The sequence below is a fragment of the Parasteatoda tepidariorum genome, chromosome 1 (genome assembly GCF_043381705.1).
Source record: "Parasteatoda tepidariorum isolate YZ-2023 chromosome 1, CAS_Ptep_4.0, whole genome shotgun sequence".
NCBI lineage: Eukaryota > Metazoa > Arthropoda > Arachnida > Araneae > Theridiidae > Parasteatoda > Parasteatoda tepidariorum.
In genome coordinates this window covers 83,431,404-83,449,141 of record NC_092204.1, presented here as the reverse complement: position 1 = coordinate 83,449,141, position 17,738 = coordinate 83,431,404, and the positions used below count along the sequence as shown (strand labels likewise).

Here is a 17,738-nt window from a genome sequence, read left to right as displayed (position 1 = left end):
ACAGTGTGAGAGATCATGACTATTGTCTAAATTATGGCAGTTAAGCAAAAGTGTTTACTAAGACCTATGTAACACAATGTAAAAATGTGTGTCATTGTAAAGTATGAGAGAAAAAGCATAATGTGGAAGTAGTAATTAAAATGTGGTTCTGAGTTATTTCAATGCTTTAGAGACTTAAAAGAAGATGTCAAAAATAATAAAAGTATTTTTATTTATAATGAAAAAAAAAAACTTTTGAACCAGTTATGTCAAGTTATGTTTTTAGAACAAGTTATGTCAAAAATTTATAATAGCTAATAGCAATGAATTATAATGCCAGTAAAATTACTTCATATCTTTTGTTTCCTTGTTTTATGGAACCACTCAACATATTCTTTGAATGCATCTTGTACATTTAGTCTATAAATATAAGTGTTATATGTTTTATCTACCTAACTTTCCATATAATGTTTATTTTCTCTACTTAGCTTCTAATAATCATCAGTGTCATAAAAATAACGGAGAGTGCCAACAACTCTGCATACCTTTGGCTAATAATGAACGGAAGTGTATGTGCGGTACAGGTTTTCAATCTGATGGAGAAACTGGCTGTAGAGCGTACCAGTCATTTGCAATTGTATCAGAGTTAGAGAAAGCGAGAGGATTTAGTCTTGAAGATCACAGTGAAGCGATGGCTCCCATATCTGGTTCAGGTAATTCATGTACATTGGATTTTAATATTTTAAAGGTATTTTAAAAAGATTTTCTTCTCAATTAGAAAAAATGTGTACTTGCTGCTGGTCTTTTGCTATTTATGCTGGCTTTGTACAGTTTATGCAAGCTATAAGAAGTAATAATTTTAAATATGTTCGCCTGCAAATATGAGCATTCTTTGTGTGTGTGGGAATTCTGCCTGATATCATAATTTTCTCCTCTCTTTTTTACTTTTTTTACTCTGATTTTACAAAAAAAAATTGTACTATTGAAAATTCAATGTGAAAAGTAATCATGGTGATATTATTATGGATGACTGCAGAAAATTAGTTTTAACAACTATATTAAAATTGTTATTTATTCATGCTGCAAGTGCAACTATGTGTTAGCACAAGATAAACTTAACATGCTAGAGCATTATCTGCTGCAAATTATGCTTTTTCTATGATTTTGATATAAATGATAATATTGCAATGAATTAAGGCAATGTATATAGATGTAAATTATAAAATTTTTAGAAAATTTTCCTGATTCTTATCATGGGCTATAATTGCTTACTTGCCCACTCACTTAAGCAGTTGGTGTAACATTACTTTCTGATTGTCTTAGAAAGAAATCCTTGAGTTCACAAATTATCTTCAAAGTCAGTATAATATGAAGGGAATTTTTTTCAATGCTTCTTTCTTGATAATTATCTCATTATATGATTTTCTTTTTTTTTAGTTGGATCATTTAAAATTTAATACAAAGAATTAGGCTTTTATTATTTTTATCATGTTTATGCAGTCTAAAAATTTGTTTCTTTAAAATGAGGTAAAAATCTTATACCTTAGCATGGAGCACAGATATATATCCTTTGACTTTGGAAATGAGACTTGTGATTGTCTAATATGACTTGAAGCTTTCATTTTTTGGTTGTATTATTAAAATATGAGCTAGAGACTTATTATAAATTAATCTTAGCACTTAATGCAGAAACAATATAAAATTATGTAACAAAAGTTCTGTTATTTTACAATATTTTCTATGTATTATAGGACACAATATTCTTCATCTGGATGTCCATTTTGCTGAAAGTCATGTTTACTGGGTTGAATTTAATCAAGGTGAAAAGAATGGAATCTATCGCATCAAACCAGATGGTACAGATATGAATCATGTTATTTCTGATGGAATTGGTAGCAATGGCATTCGAGGACTTGCAGTTGATTGGATAGCTGGTAAGTCAATCAAATAACTTTTTGTTATGACATTGTTTAGGAAATATTTTATATTATTTATGATTTATCTTTATTTAGTTCTTTAATATGATAATTACATTTTAACTAGGGCATCACTAAATTTCATAATCTGATTACTGTGCTGGCTAGGATCCTCAAATCTATGTCTGAGACAATTGTTATGCATGTGACCTAAAAAATGACAATGTAAAAGTATAAATTCCACATGGTGCATAGCGTTTTTAAAAAGTGCTTAAAGGTGCTTATTTTCGTTTTTAAAAGCCCTTAAACGTGCTTTTTTCATTGGTTGTTTTTAAAAAGTGCTTAATTTTTCCTTTTCCAAAATGAGATTTTTTTCTTTACCATGTCGATATTCGCCTCATATTATGTTGTTGTTCATTTACGTTGCACTAGAGCTGCACAATGGGCTATTGGCGACAGTCTGGGAAACATCCCTGAGGAAAATCCGAACACATGCCATGGCAATTTTGATCCTCTGCAGAGGGGATGGCACCCCCGCTTCGGTAGCCCGATGATCTGCATGCGAAGTCGAGCACTTTACGGTAGAACAGTTTAACGAGGACCAATACCGCACACCCTCGGTCCCTACAAAGACTGATCCAAGTGGTCACCCACCCGCACACTGACTGAAGCCAGTGATGCTTGACTTCGGTGATCTGCTGGGAACCGCATCTTAACTATCAGTCCACTGCGGGACCGCCGCGTGTATTATGAGCTGGGTTCAGTGAGATTATTGCACTCTCATGCTCATCTCTGCTGCATTTTGCAAGAAATTCTCAATTTCAGGCTTCATTTTCCATCCTCTGATATTGAACCGAAAAATCTTATGATCATTTTAAAATGGCTAATATAATCAGGAAAAGAGTCAGAAACTAGTTATTTTATCATGATCATGTAAAGTCTTTGAAAAGTATTATTTGTTAATGTATATAGTGCTTAAAAATATTTTTGAGTGCTTTAAAAGTACTTAAAAGGTGCTTATTTTTTGTTGAGAAATTTGGCTATGCACCCTGTTCTATTTATAAATTCTTCTAAAAATTAAAGATACCCTGCCCCGCAGAATAATCTACAATACGTTCTTAGGTACATAAAGTTTGGGGTTTCCCAGTTGTAGAGTTTGTGTATTATGTAGTTAAATTTGCATAAATTCTATAATTTTTCAGCTTTCTTATTTCATTTCTTTTATTTTAGAAAACTTATATTTTACAAATGTATTTCCTCATGAAACCTACATTGAAGTATCCTGGTTGGATGGATCTAAAAGGATGGTTCTTCTAAAAACTACTACTGATTCACCCAGAGAATTGGCCGTGAATCCCATCAAACGTTATTTATATTGGATTGATTACGGACATTATCCTAAAATCGAGCGAGCCCTATTAGATGGTACACATCGAGAAGCCATTGTGGTCAATCAAATAAGTAGCCCCCGTGACCTGACTATTGATATTGAAACCCATGATGTCTATTGGGTGGACTCTAAAGAAGATGCTGTACAAGTAAGAAATTCATGATACAAAAAATGGAAATTTGTTTTATGTGAATATTTTATAGTTAATGTTAAAATAAAATGTATATTTTGCAGAGAGTCAAGTTTGATGGATCTCAAAGAGTGTTTGTTTACAAGAACTATCCAAACCCTATGGGAGTTGCTATACATGTCTCTAAAGTGTACTGGGTTGATCGTAATCTCCGTACCATATACAGAGCTGATAAAAATCCCAAAAATGATACAAAAGTGGAATCTATAAGAGCAGATATGGACACTTTACGAGATATTGTTATCTATGATATTAAAAATCAACCTACAGGTAGGTTATTTTTTAAATTTTAATTCCATACATCTAAAATGTTTCAAAGTATTTCAATATATCTGTTTATTTTGTATATTTATAATCAGTAAAATTAATCTTATTTTAATATATTAATTATGTTACATTTTAGCTGATTCTCCATGCAGCAAACATAGCTCTGGTAGGTGTGAACAACTTTGTTTTGCCATGCCTGAAACTGCAAATCAAACTTTCAAATGTGCATGTGCAAGTGGCATGCTCGGATCGGATGGCAGAACATGTGGTGGTGAGTAGCACAAGACATGTTCTATCTGTAGTTTTTAAAACTGAGTATGTAATGCATGAATAATAAAAAATTGGATTATGGATATGTATGGTAGATTGTCGATTTGATAACATTTTTATTCAAAGTTATTTTTCTTTTGACAGTGCTGATCTGACAAATACAATTTTATTTAATTATGCTAGCAAAATCTGTATTGAAATCTGTTGCTCAGATTTTACTTATAACCAATCTCAATTGACCTCATTACTTTATTGTAAAAATTTTATGATTCAAATATTGGCTAAATATTGTAATCTATAAAAAATTTAAATTATTTGTAATTGTTGTATAAAAATTTAGGATTCAAATTCTTAAGACATTTATTCTTCTTTATTTTTTTTCTTGTTAACTTGTATATGTTGCATTATTACCATGATTTTTTTTTTCTTGTCTTCATTACTATTATCTAGTTTTAATGCAAATAAATTCAAATTTCCCAAAATGGAACTCATTAAAGTGATGTTAAAACACATAACATAGGATTGATTTTAATTAGTGAGAAATATTGTAAAAGAGTTTTTTTTTTGTTGTTGTTTGTTAATATGCATAAATTATAATGTATTGGTGATACATATTTATTAAATTGATGTTGTTACCTTACAGATTTGAAAGAATATATTGTATTTACTACCAGACGAGAAATAAGAAGTTTGCATTTAGATCCTAAGGTTACCAGTGTTCCATTCCCCACAAAAACAAATTTGTCTAATGTGGTTGGACTGGATTTTGATTATAAGGACAAAAAAATATTTTTTACACGTAAGTTTAAAAATAATCACATAATCACATAAATTTTATTAAAAGGGTTTCTATTAAAAATGAAAAAAAAAAAAAACAGTCTATCTGAGCTATGTCAAGTTATTCAAAAACAAGCATTGGTGTACAATATCTATCTAATCTGTTTCAATACTGCTACAATTTATCATCTCCAAAACAGAGACTTTTCAAGAACATTGTACTAGATTTGTTCCAATAATTAGATTATATTTGAAATAGTGGAGAATTTGTTCTGTTCCATAAGTTTTTGAAAAAGGTAGAAAAACTAATAATTTTGGATTATATTTTTTAGTTATTTTTTTAACAAAATCTCTTTTTCTTTTTATTTCTTGGTGTATTTTCTCTGGTATGGCTAAAAATTTCCCCCATTGTCTTAAGCCATCTAGTAGGATTTTAGGAATTTCAAAATTAGCATTTACTTATATGATAGCCTCTTTTCTTGATGCAAATTGAGCCATTTTTTCTAACTTATTCTCAAATTCATTAAAATATCACTTAATGTAGTCTACCATTAAGCTCTACTGTCATGTTAAGCTCTACTAAAAATTTACTCTTTTTTTCTTTTTGATGTTGTAGAAATACGTCCTGATGGCAGCATATCGTGGGCTAATATGGACCAAATGGATAAAGTTAATGTTATTCTAAACAAAGGAATAAATCCAGAAGGTATTGCTTATGATTGGACTCGACAAAAAATATATTGGACCGATTCAGGGAACCGAAGCATATATGCTATGAACATGGATTCTTCTAATATTGTTATGATTACTAGAGTTGAAAGACCTCGTGCTCTTGTTCTAGATCCATGCCAAGGGTAAGAGTTATTAAGGATTTCGTTCAGCATGTCTTTTCTCTCCTTTAAAATTAGAATGATTAATCTTGTATTTGGGAAGTAAATTTGTTTTGAAAATAGTAAATAGTTTAATGTAGTGGTTTGTTAAAAAAAATTTCTTTTGAGAATTTTGTTTTTTAATTTGACCATAAATCTTTTTTGTATGATAAACATCTTTTCTCAGTACGCTTATAGAATTTTCAACTATTAAATATTAATATTGTCAAAAACACAATTATACAGCAAATTGTTTAGACAAAATATTTATATGGAATTATCTTTTTTTTATACATGTTATAAAATTAGAAAAATTGTTTTATATTATTTTCCTATCTCTAGTCTCTATGAAATAACTTAATATCTATATCCAGTTCAGATTACTCTTATTAAAGATTATAATAAATAAACCCCATATAATTATGTCACAATGCAGAGTTTTGCTATTTCCTCTATTATAAAAATTTCTACACGTGTTTGAAGGTTAATCGATTTAAATAAATTTGGGTAAAGTTAGTTATCTTTTAGTTGGAATACTTAATTTATTTCATGAGAATGTTTTTAAAAACGTGCAATGAACGATGAAACGAAAGTTGTTCTACTGTAACTTGTTTCTCCCAATGTTATTTGATAGAAAAAAAATATTTGCATTGTAGAAACAAAACAATTAAAGATGTTTGACTATAACATTTGGAAGGTTAAGGGAGCAAGAGAGAGTAATGTAGCATGTACTCTCCATTATAAGTTTTATCTCAAGATCTCTAAATTCTTTAATTTATTTATTTCTCTCTGAGCATTAATTGTAACTTTTTAAACTTCAAATTGGCTATTTTCATACCTGAATCTAATTTTTTTAGCGTTTAATATAAGTGACTGCATGAAAAAAAATTTTTAGAAAAATTTGGTTGACAAATCGTAAAAATTCTTAATTACCAATTCTTAAAAATAATAAAATAAAGTTTTAATAAGAATCAGCATAAAATAAAATGAAATGTCCAGAAAGTTATTGAAATTTAAGTACTTTTTAGTATTTTTTGCTAAACCCATAAATTTAAAATATGTTTAATTTTACAACTAATTTGTAGTTATTTATTTTTAACTTTGCATCTTTTATTTATTAGATATATGTATTACACAGACTGGGGTAGGTTTGGTAATACTGGCAAGATCTACAAAGCAACAATGGCGGGAAATAATAAAATAGCTATACATGAAACTAATTTGACACAACCAAGTGGACTTGCTCTTGACTATGATGAGCAGAAATTATACTGGACAGATGCTCTTAGGTAGTCTTTTTTTTATTATCTTTGAATGAAAAAAAATAGACTGTTTTTTAAAACCAATTATTTATAATTATTAAATTTAATATTGAATTAAGTATTGATAATTATTTTGCTTTCCTCTTCAGCTTATTTTTTTTTAAGTAACAAAAAAAATTATTTGGCTTGTAAAATTTTTCTATAATTTTTTAATGTGTTTTAAATTAGGGAGAAAATTGAACGATCAGATTTAGATGGACAAAATCGAGAAGTTTTAGTGTCGGCTACAATTTATCCTTTTGCTATCACTGTGTATGGAAAATACATTTATTGGACTGATTTACAATTGAGTAAGTAAAGTTTAGTCACTATTATTTAGTTAAACTAGTGTTTTTTAATGTAATTTAATCAGTATGAAATTGAAAAATAAACACTCTTATATTAAAGTTTTCATTTTTTGATAAACAACTATACAAAATTATAGTTACTTTAAGTTTCTTAACTATCTATATATGTATTGTAAAGATTATCTGTATGCTGATAGTCTTTTGATTAACCCAATCTGCATTGATTATGGTAAGGCATTACACGTCTTACTTGCTCAAACTAACAGTCAAAAGCACAAATTTTCTTTTTATCTTGAATGCTTTAACAAATATTGAACAGCGTTTTCTCAATGCTGCATTTGTATTGAAAAATGGTAAATTAAACATTTTATGTAGTGCAAAAGTCTGATCTGATTTCAATCAAACTTATTGAGGAATTATGCAGTTCTTAACTTTAAATCTGGGCTGCTTATATCTCTCATAAAATTTCTTCATTTAGTATCATCTATTATAATGATGATTGTAATATATTTTTCAAAATTATTTTTGAAATATTATTGTTTAAAATTTAAATTAATTGAATTGAAACTGATGAAATACATTAGTGTATTACATGAATTACACTAAGATTAAGACTTGCCTGACAGAAATTTTAGTCTTGAACTATTTTGTGTCATATTATATTTCCAGCAAAGCATTTTAAAAAGTCTAAAAATTACAATTAAACAGAGTGATCTTTTTTTAAAATTTAGTTTAGCTTTTCAAACTATTTAATTTTAGGACTATTTTATTTTATTACTTTTCATTTTAGGAGGTGTATATCGTGCTGAAAAACACACTGGTGCGGGAATGATTGAAATGATTAAAAGGCTTGAAGAATCTCCTCGTGATATACACATCTTTGCACCAGATCGACAGAAGTGTAAGGCTTATTTCCAGTATATGTATTTTATTTAACTATGTTTTTATATTAATCTAAGTTTACACTGGAGTTCTGAATTTTTTTTTGATAAAATTTAAGTTTTAAATTTTCAGTTTTGATAAAAATATTTACTTTTTAAAGGATAAGTCTTTCCAGTTGTTTTTTAATTGAAACTCATAATTTAGAAGAAAAAAAATCCAAATTTACAATTGGAAAACAATGATTATTCTTGTATTGGAAAAAAAATTATCAAACACAATTTCCTTTTTTTTTTAAATTTTGGTTATGTTACTCAAATTAAGATCTAGTTATTTTAAGTACTATTTATAAAAAAATGATTTAAATACTTGTTTAAAAATACATTAGATGAATCATTTTAAGACTTATCTCTTAAAGACTCTGTTGTATTATGAAACAGCCCCTATACCAAATAACATGCTCTTTAGAACTGTTGAGAGCTTTTTACTGTTAATTATTAAAACTGTTAGGTTGAGCGCATTCCATCTTCACCTTGCACTCTCTATATAAATTAATTATAAAAGTGATGCTAAATGTCATAGTGAAGATAAGCTATAGGTTTGAGAGAATTGTGTTTGCAATCTAATTTTTTAAAAATCACTTTTACTCCTCACACATCACTTTATCATGGCATAGAACCTAGTCCAAATTTTCAAGGCTTAATCTTTTAAGGGCTGTGGTAAGAATTTCAATTAATTTTGACCACAGCTCATTACCAGTTGTGTGAGCAACACCTTAACTATGATGATACATTGTTTAGGTGTATAAAATTCAAAAATTTTCATTGGTTGCAAATAATTTCAATCTAAATAAAAAAAAATATCAAAATTTTTTTTTTGCATGTTTATTTTTTTTAAAAAATATTTAGGTTAAATTTTTTCAAATTTAAAGCACTCAAAAATGTGTCTTTTGTTTTAATTTTACTTAGTGAAAGATAGTCAAAGAATATCCTTAGATATTGTCAAAGGTCCTTTGAACTAAAATTCAAGACAGGATTATATTATCATGTGTTGTGTGATAAAGAAAATATATCGTCTTTTGTTCTTATTATTTCAGGTGATAGTGATCTGTGTAAAATAAATAATGGTGGTTGTGCACATTCCTGTCATCCAGCGCCTAATGGAACTATCGAGTGCTTGTGCGAAAAAGGTTTTAAGGTCGTTAACGAAGGGCGCATGTGTGCAAGTAAGTTAAATACAAATTACTTTGGAACAGCCTTAAACTTTCTTTTTAAATTATTTATATAACATTTTAGGCTAAGAATTACAAAAAATTTCTTGAATATCAATGGACACTTTTTTAAATGAATAAAAATAAAGTACATTAATTATTTTGAAATAAATAAATTTATTACAAATTTTGTTATTGACCCATTGGAGGCATTAAGAGTTATTTATCAAACTCTAATGTACATATAATTTAGTTTGTAATACTCTAGTTAAAATAATTATTTTGATTCCTTTCAATGTTTACAGATTTTAATTGCTAAATATTATTTTGATTTATTTTGACGAAGATTATTAATTGTTTGTGTTGTCTGGATCTTTCATTTTATATTTTTTTTAATTCATCCCTAAAATATCATTATTCTGATTCTTAATTTAGAAAAATATACAACAAAATTGTAATTGTACTAAAAATAAGCAAATATTTTTCTTTAATTTCAGTTTGAATTTAAAATAAGTGCAGGCTTTAAATACATGGATGGTACTTTGAGATTCTATTTGCATTAATTTTTTCCTATTTCTTCACAAAAATTCATCTATAATACATATTAATTATAACTTGTATTTGATTTTTCTATAGTTGATTTTATTTTGAAATTTAAAAATATGTTTTTATTATTTCGTTTTAGATAATCATTAATTGACATATCTTGTTTTTTATAAATACTTTTAGATGATAATATTACCTGCACTGATAATAAATATACTTGTGGAAATGGAAAATGCATACCTCGTCTTTGGGCTTGTGATGGTGATGATGATTGTGGTGATAATACAGATGAAGATAAAAATTTCTGTTGTATGTTTATTTATTTATTTTTTTTACCATTATTATTGGTCTATCTATTCTTTCAGAGTTTAAGAAAAAATATAAATTAGGAAGTCAATGTTTAGTTTATATTCCCAAAAATGTGTTAAATTTTTTAAAAAAATCAGACGATTATTGTAATCATTATGTAAATTAACTTTCTTATTTGCAAATTACTTTCTCAATTAGCTTCTTCTTTTTTTTAATAATAATTTGATTACCAGTTGTATGAAGAGAGGGGCAGTTTAAGAAGGCATCCAATTGGCAAATTAAACTTACAGGCACTAAAATTTAAAATGTATTACTATTTTAATCCTGAAATTAGTTTTTTAACAGGTAAAATATTCCACTGAGGTGAATTATTTTATCATGAATAAAATGTATTTTTAATATATATATATTGTAAATTAAATAAAGAAGTTATGAATCACAATAACTTAAATGTTCTTGTGAATATATGATATTTAAGAGAAGAAAAAATTAGGATTATTTTCCTGGAAATAATAAATTTTTTACTTTTGAGTAAATTTACATTTAATGGCATGAAGAGAAATTTAAAATATGGATATCGATTTTCCTGTCTAATTTTTTTCTAAAATAATAAATTGGCTTTTTTTTCTCTGCAATGTTAGTACTCCAGTTTTCAGGGACAACATAACTTCGAACCAAACCCCTAAAATGGTATTTGTTCTTTTAATATGCATTCATAGCTATCATTTACATATTTGTTAATTTTTTCTGATGAACGTAGTTGTTTGAAATTAAACTATACTCATATACTTTTTTAATTTAAATTCAGCATTGCACACTTGTAGTCCAGCAGAATTCAGATGTGGTGTGGGTCGATGTATATTCAAAACTTGGAGATGTGATCATGAAAATGATTGTGGTGACGGTACTGATGAATTGGATTGTAGTAAGTTTTTATAACTATCATAATTATTATTTTTAATGCATTCCAAGTATCATTTTTCTAATTTAAAAAAAACTTTGCATTATAAAAGAAAGTTTTAAAGAAATTTTGATACTTACAAAATTGTTTACTCTTTTATTTCAGCTTATCCACCCTGTGCTGATGGAGAGTTCACATGTGCCAACTTCCGTTGCATTCCACAGTCTCAACTCTGTAACGGAGTAAATGATTGTAAAGATAACAAAACTTCAGATGAGAGCTCAGAACTTTGTAAAAACAACAGAACCTGTCCCAGCAATCATATCAAGTGCAATACCACTAACATTTGTGTTGAGCCATACTGGCTATGTGATGGCGATAATGATTGTGGTGATAATTCTGATGAAAATCCAGCTTTGTGTGCTCAGCGAACTTGTCCACCAAATAGTTTCAGGTATGATACATTACATTTTCTGAATGTGTTATTTTTATTTTACTTACAATTTTAGATTTAATAAAGTCCTAATACAGAAGACTTTAAAAATGTGAACCTTGAAACATGAGGCTTTGTGTTTTATGAAATTTTGCATTCACATATCTTTAAGCTTTCCTTTTAAACAATACAATATTTTTAGAGCATTAGAATCAATAACAAATAAATTTATGAATTTTAGTTTGCTTAGCTTTTAAAACTGTAACCTCTTGGCAACAAATTTAATCAATAATGTAAAAAGTTAATAGCAATGTTTAGTTGCAGTTTATGGAAAATATTGGTTTGTAAAATTATGTTATATGGATCTTCTAATGTTTATGAGTAGGTAGTAAGTATTAAATAATAATAAATGTCATTTTCAAACACATTCTGAATCTTATATATTATTTAAAAAAAATATGTATTGTATTATGCAGGGTTGGTTTAAGAAATAAATTTGAATCCTAATTGTTACTCTAATTCTTTTTTCTGAAATAAGTATTGAATTCACTGCAAATTTATTTGAAAATTATTTAAATCAGCATTAGTTTTAGTTATGATTGTTAAGCTTGGATATAGGTTTTACGGGTCACAGGACAAAATTTTTTGTGAACCCTTACCTTAAACCATAAGTCTTTTATTTTTATATTTTATAGAATTCTTGTAGACTTTTTATTCAGAATTTTAATTTTCATATAGATTTAGATGAATTCTCCCCAATTTTTTTAAGAAATAAAATTAATTTAAAATCATTACAGTTTGTGCAAAGAAATTTGACTGAACAATTGTCCCTTTGTTCCGTCCTTGAGTAAATATTTGATTGTATTTTTATTTCCATTTAGTATTTTATAAAACAGGTAGTGTTTTTAAAATAAATGTAAAAAAATGTAAACACATTTCTGTGTGAAAAATTAATGTTCTTTTTCCAGATGGTTAATGTTATCGAATATTTGAGATATTTCACAAATACTATTGTTACTACATAGTTTTTTATTATAACATCTAACTACTATGCTTCAATAGATGTTCAAGCCATAGATGTGTTCCTGCAACTTGGTATTGTGATGGTGATGATGATTGTGGTGATGGAGCTGATGAACCTGAAGAATATTGCAAAAGTGAAAAGAAAACCTGCTTTGGGGATCTCTTCACGTGTGATAATGGCAACTGTGTTCCTAGAATTTATATTTGTGATGGTGATAATGATTGTCTTGATAATTCAGATGAAGATGAACGCCATCAATGTGGTAAGTTATTTAACTTCCCTTTTCAGTCGTTATTTTTCTTTTTGTTCCCCCCCCCACCTCATTTGTACATTTATTTTGTTGCCTCTTAAAAGTTAGCAACTTTCTCTTTACTTTTTTGTCTGTACGATGATATATGTAAATTTAACTTTTATTTTGTTCAGAAAGTTGTGATATCTTTTTATTATTAAACTCATTAATATTATATTTTATTTTGTTATTTTAAAAATCATATTTTCAGTTTTTTTCTTCTTTTTTTTGCATATTTGTTTTTGTTTATGTATTATCTCTCGTTTCTGGCACATTATTTCAATTTTTATTACATATTATTTTCTAAAATAAATAATCCCAAGAAACTGAAGAGGTAAGATACAGGGCCAGTCTGAAGCATAAGCCTAGTAAGCGGCTATGTAGGGCATCATGTAAGGGAGGCTCTGGAGTCAAGTAGGGCTAGATTTTTAAAAAAAAAAAAGACTTTGAAAAAATTTATTGATTCATTAAGTTTCAGTAATTTTTAAGTTTTAGTGATCAATCTTTTTTGGTAATGTATTAGGTGTAACGGAAATTAATATTGTTTTTGTTATATTAAATTGTACAATATATTTTAACTAGTTTTTTATTTTAATCAATGATGTAAATGTCCAATGTGTATACAATACATTTTAGTAATTTTGAATTTTTTGCAATATTTCGTTCATGTTTTATATTTTGCTATGTTAAAATATGAAACAAAACAAAATGTTATACATTATTATCCAATTTTTTCGATCATTATCAAATTAAATAATTTCAAAATACAAAAAGGTAAGATTTATAATTGTATGCAAACTATACTTGTTTTTCATTTGAGCATACCAGGCATAAATGATAAGTAGATAAAAATGTAAATATAATATAAAAGTCTAATATTTTGATTGCTCTTCTGAAATTGCTTAGGGTAGGAAATTTTTTTCTCGCTCCATCAAACTTGTGGACTGCCTTTTTTTTTAAATAATGAATAAAATTTATTTTACTTCGTTCATATTTATTATTATCCTTATTGTACCAAAAATATTTTTACTTACACTTGAAATCGGCATGGACCGGCTATGGTAAGATATTACTTGATAAATAACTTCATTCACTTGAAAAATATACATATTGGAAATAATAGTTGACATGTTTCAAGTGCTCAAAAATGGACGCTTATTTTTGAACAGTTAAAACATGTCAAATGTTGTTTCCAATCTGTATATCTTCAGCAAATGAATTTTTTTTCAAGTAATATTATGTTTCAGTGTAAATTTATTTATTATTATTTTTAAAGTTATAAACTCTATTTGTTATTTTCTTTTTCTTTTATAATATACATTGAATTTATTTTTCAGAAAATCAGCTTTGAATTATTTTTTATTTTTCCTATAAATTATAGTTTTTTTTCTCTCTGTATTATGAGTAAATTTTTCTTGCTGTTTTCAGAAAGTATAAGGTTTTTCAATTTATATGAAATTTAATTTATTTTCTTGTTCAGAAACCAGGAAGTGTGATCCCGAAAAAGAGTTTACCTGTGTGCAAAATAAACAGTGGGGCAGAGCTTCTTGCATACCAAAGCGATGGGTCTGTGATGGTGATCCTGATTGTGTTGATGGTGCAGATGAGAACAGCACTCTGCACAGTTGTGCCCCTCCAGAGCCTTGTGAGCCCAATCAATTCCAGTGTGATAATAGACGGTGCATCAATAAAGAGTGGATGTGTGATCATGACAATGATTGTGGTGATGGATCTGATGAACCAAAGAACTGCAGTAAGCTATTTATTGATCTTGTTTTCTTGTGAAAATATTATGATGTTTGACTTTTCATTTGCAAACCGGTATGTTTTAATCAATCGTCATGGATAACTTGTCATTATTATTGTAATGATAAGTTGTGCATTGTAATGACAAAATTGATTGTGTTCTTAAAAGCTCATTAGCTATACAGATCTTTGGATCTGAAATATTTAATTCTTCAATAAACTGTTTAAGTTGAAATTGTTAAGTAAGTTGAAATTATTTATATAACTTTGATTTCATTCTTTTGTGGCAAAGTTATGATAAAATATTAATTTATTTCTCTGCAAATTATAATATTAAACAATCAACTGTAGACTTGATGAAAGTGTTAAATATATTTTTTTAGATGTTTCCATGTTGAAGTTTTTTTTAAGTTGTTTTCATGTTAAGTTGTACTAGTTTTACAAAATTCCTAAATTTGTCTTCATGTACCAAAAAAAGCAGTTAAGTTTGTTAAAATATCAGTTTGTATTAAATGTTTATTTAAAGCGTAATTAAAAACCATAAATTTAATACAAATGGTATTCTGTTTTTACTTAACATGAAATAACAATTATGGTAATAATATTATATATATTAAAATAATATATATTTGTTATAAAAATTCTTCATACTTTTAATTCTTTCAACAGTATTGCGACTGCAATGTAATGTTGAATATCTTTAGGAAATTAATTAAAATCTGTCACTGTCCTCATTGAATAACTTATTATTAAACAATTACAAGATATGATGCATTACATATTTGTTTATTTCTTCTATTAGCTTTCCGAACTTGTAATGATGAGGAATTTACTTGTCGCAATGCCAAATGCATTCGTAAAATGTACCATTGTGATGGTGAAGACGACTGTGGAGATGGTAGCGATGAATTAGCAAAAGACTGTGCAACTGAAGCTCCAAAATGTGCCAAAAATGAATTCAAGTGCAAAAGTGGTCAGTGTATTCCTTTAGAACGAGTCTGCAATAAAGTAGTGGATTGTGATGACAGCTCAGATGAGCCAGCTCATTGCCATGTCGATGAATGTTCTAAAGTTGAAACAAATCAATGTGAGCATAAATGTGTGAATACTCTTACTGGATTTTACTGTGAATGCACTGAAGGCTATGAGCTTGCGAAGGATGGAAAAGCTTGCAAGGACATTGACGAATGTGTTGTTAAGCCAGAGGTGTGCTCTCAGTATTGCTTTAATACTCCTGGATCTTACTATTGTAAATGCAATGAAACGTATTATGAAAGAGAACTTGATGGCCGAACTTGTAAAAGGAAAGATAGTAAGTAAATCTAATTATAATATTAGTCATATTTTTTATTTTATCTTTGTTTCCCAAACATTACTGATGACTTAAAAAATTAGTTTAAGGAAACTGAACAGAAATATGCCTTATTCTGCAAAGAATATTATACTTGAAAAGTTTGTAAGTTAGCTATAAAACTTGTCTTGACTAGAAAAAGTATAAAACAATGTTTTTCGCTGTAAGATAGACCATTGCGCCTGACATATTTGCACAGGAATATTTAATTTTGCCTTAAGGTTGTAGCTACTAGTAGAGATTATTTGAATATGTCATTTTAATTTTTCTCAGAAGCACCATTTATTAAGAAATTTTGAAATTTGTTCAGAATAAATAACTAATTTTCAAAGCAGGTTATGTGGATCTATACATTTCTCTCTTCTTTCTTTGGTTGATTTTTTAAAAAAATTTCTTTAACTGATTCAGAGTTAAAGACTAATAAGTACAATAGAGGAATAATCAAAATATTTCTTTAATTGTAATTGTTTACTCAATTGAGCATTTCTCTTTAATTGATATTTTAGTTATTGGGGCAGATGATATATTTCGTTATTTATATGTTAATTTTTTTACTTTCTTACAGATAAAGAACCATGGCTTATATTTACTAATAGATATTATCTGAGAAACATGAGTATTGATGGTAATCAATACAATCTTATCAAAATGGATTTAAGAAATGTAGTGGCTTTAGATTTTGATTTCCACAAAAGTCAGCTTTATTTCTGTGATGTAGGGAACAAGACAATTAGCCGTATTTCTATAGATGGCACTGGAGAAGAGACACTAATACGCCATGATACTCAAGGATTAGAAGGATTAGCTGTTGACTGGATTGGAAGGTAGGTCTCATTATTTTGTTCATTTTTATCATTTCTTTTATTTTTATTAGTTACTTGTAAAATCTTTTAAGAAGTTATTTCTACTTGAAGACAAATCTAGGAAGCAAAGTATTTTGCATGTTATACAGAACAGGTCAAAACCAGCAACTATCTTTAACCCTAGATAACTAATGGTTCATCAAATCGTTCATTTTTTTGCTGGAGAATTAATAATTTAAATGTTTATCTTAAGCTGTGCTCATTTTTTAACACATGAAGGAAATACAAAAAATAAACTTTTCAATGCGTTCTAAGTTTATAGTCTATAAGTTAAACTGGTATTTACAAAGTAAAGCTAATATAAGTTTATTTAGGGTTGAAATAGCCAATTTTCAGTCAATAATTTTTCATTAAAACTAGTTGATATTAAGGCTAGAATAAAGTGACCACATTTTCACTAAGACAAAGCGGGACAAATGGGATGAAATGAGAATTACAATTTAGTCAAACTTTCAACACGCACAATATATATATAAAAATACGAATCAAATGTTCGTTAAGTTTCGTAAAAACGTTATTGATGCATCTTCTAGCTTTTCCACCAAAATTTACGTTAGTGTTATCAGCACAATGGGCAATAATTTTATTGCTTAAATTATTCTTTTTTAAAATAGTACTTAATAAATCAAAAATTATTTGTGAAGTTTCATCAGGCAATGAAACAAAATCTAATATTCTAATTTTAATTCCTGTTTCTGGATCAAAAAATCTAACACCTGTGGGAAATAATTTTAAATCTTTGTGGTTGGAAGCTCAGAATATATGGATATAAATGCGCATTTTTCTAATTCTTTCTGCAATTGTGAAAACGAATATGGTGAAAAAACATTACAAATAATTGCTTCGGTTTTTGTCCTTGCACATGCATATTTTTTGTCGTATAATGTTTTGATCACTTGCGACGTAGAATCCATTGATCT

At 27.7% G+C, this 17,738-nt stretch overlaps 1 protein-coding gene across 2 annotated transcripts in view; it reads left to right on the top strand.

Moving 5' to 3' along the window:
• The window catches only part of LOC107441084 (low-density lipoprotein receptor-related protein megalin), a 120,748-nt gene that overhangs the window by 73,629 nt on the left and 29,381 nt on the right, over positions 1-17,738 (top strand). For both annotated transcript variants that reach the window (XM_016054231.3, XM_043039085.2), the window contains 18 exons: positions 468-692; positions 1,731-1,913; positions 3,126-3,433; positions 3,520-3,745; positions 3,879-4,013; positions 4,656-4,811; positions 5,406-5,643; positions 6,780-6,947; positions 7,149-7,270; positions 8,058-8,168; positions 9,243-9,371; positions 10,086-10,211; positions 11,020-11,136; positions 11,278-11,566; positions 12,608-12,831; positions 14,339-14,611; positions 15,407-15,916; positions 16,521-16,779. In XM_016054231.3, the coding sequence (XP_015909717.1) occupies positions 468-692; positions 1,731-1,913; positions 3,126-3,433; positions 3,520-3,745; positions 3,879-4,013; positions 4,656-4,811; positions 5,406-5,643; positions 6,780-6,947; positions 7,149-7,270; positions 8,058-8,168; positions 9,243-9,371; positions 10,086-10,211; positions 11,020-11,136; positions 11,278-11,566; positions 12,608-12,831; positions 14,339-14,611; positions 15,407-15,916; positions 16,521-16,779 (3,799 nt within the window). The remainder of the gene's footprint in view (positions 1-467; positions 693-1,730; positions 1,914-3,125; positions 3,434-3,519; positions 3,746-3,878; positions 4,014-4,655; positions 4,812-5,405; positions 5,644-6,779; positions 6,948-7,148; positions 7,271-8,057; positions 8,169-9,242; positions 9,372-10,085; positions 10,212-11,019; positions 11,137-11,277; positions 11,567-12,607; positions 12,832-14,338; positions 14,612-15,406; positions 15,917-16,520; positions 16,780-17,738) is intronic.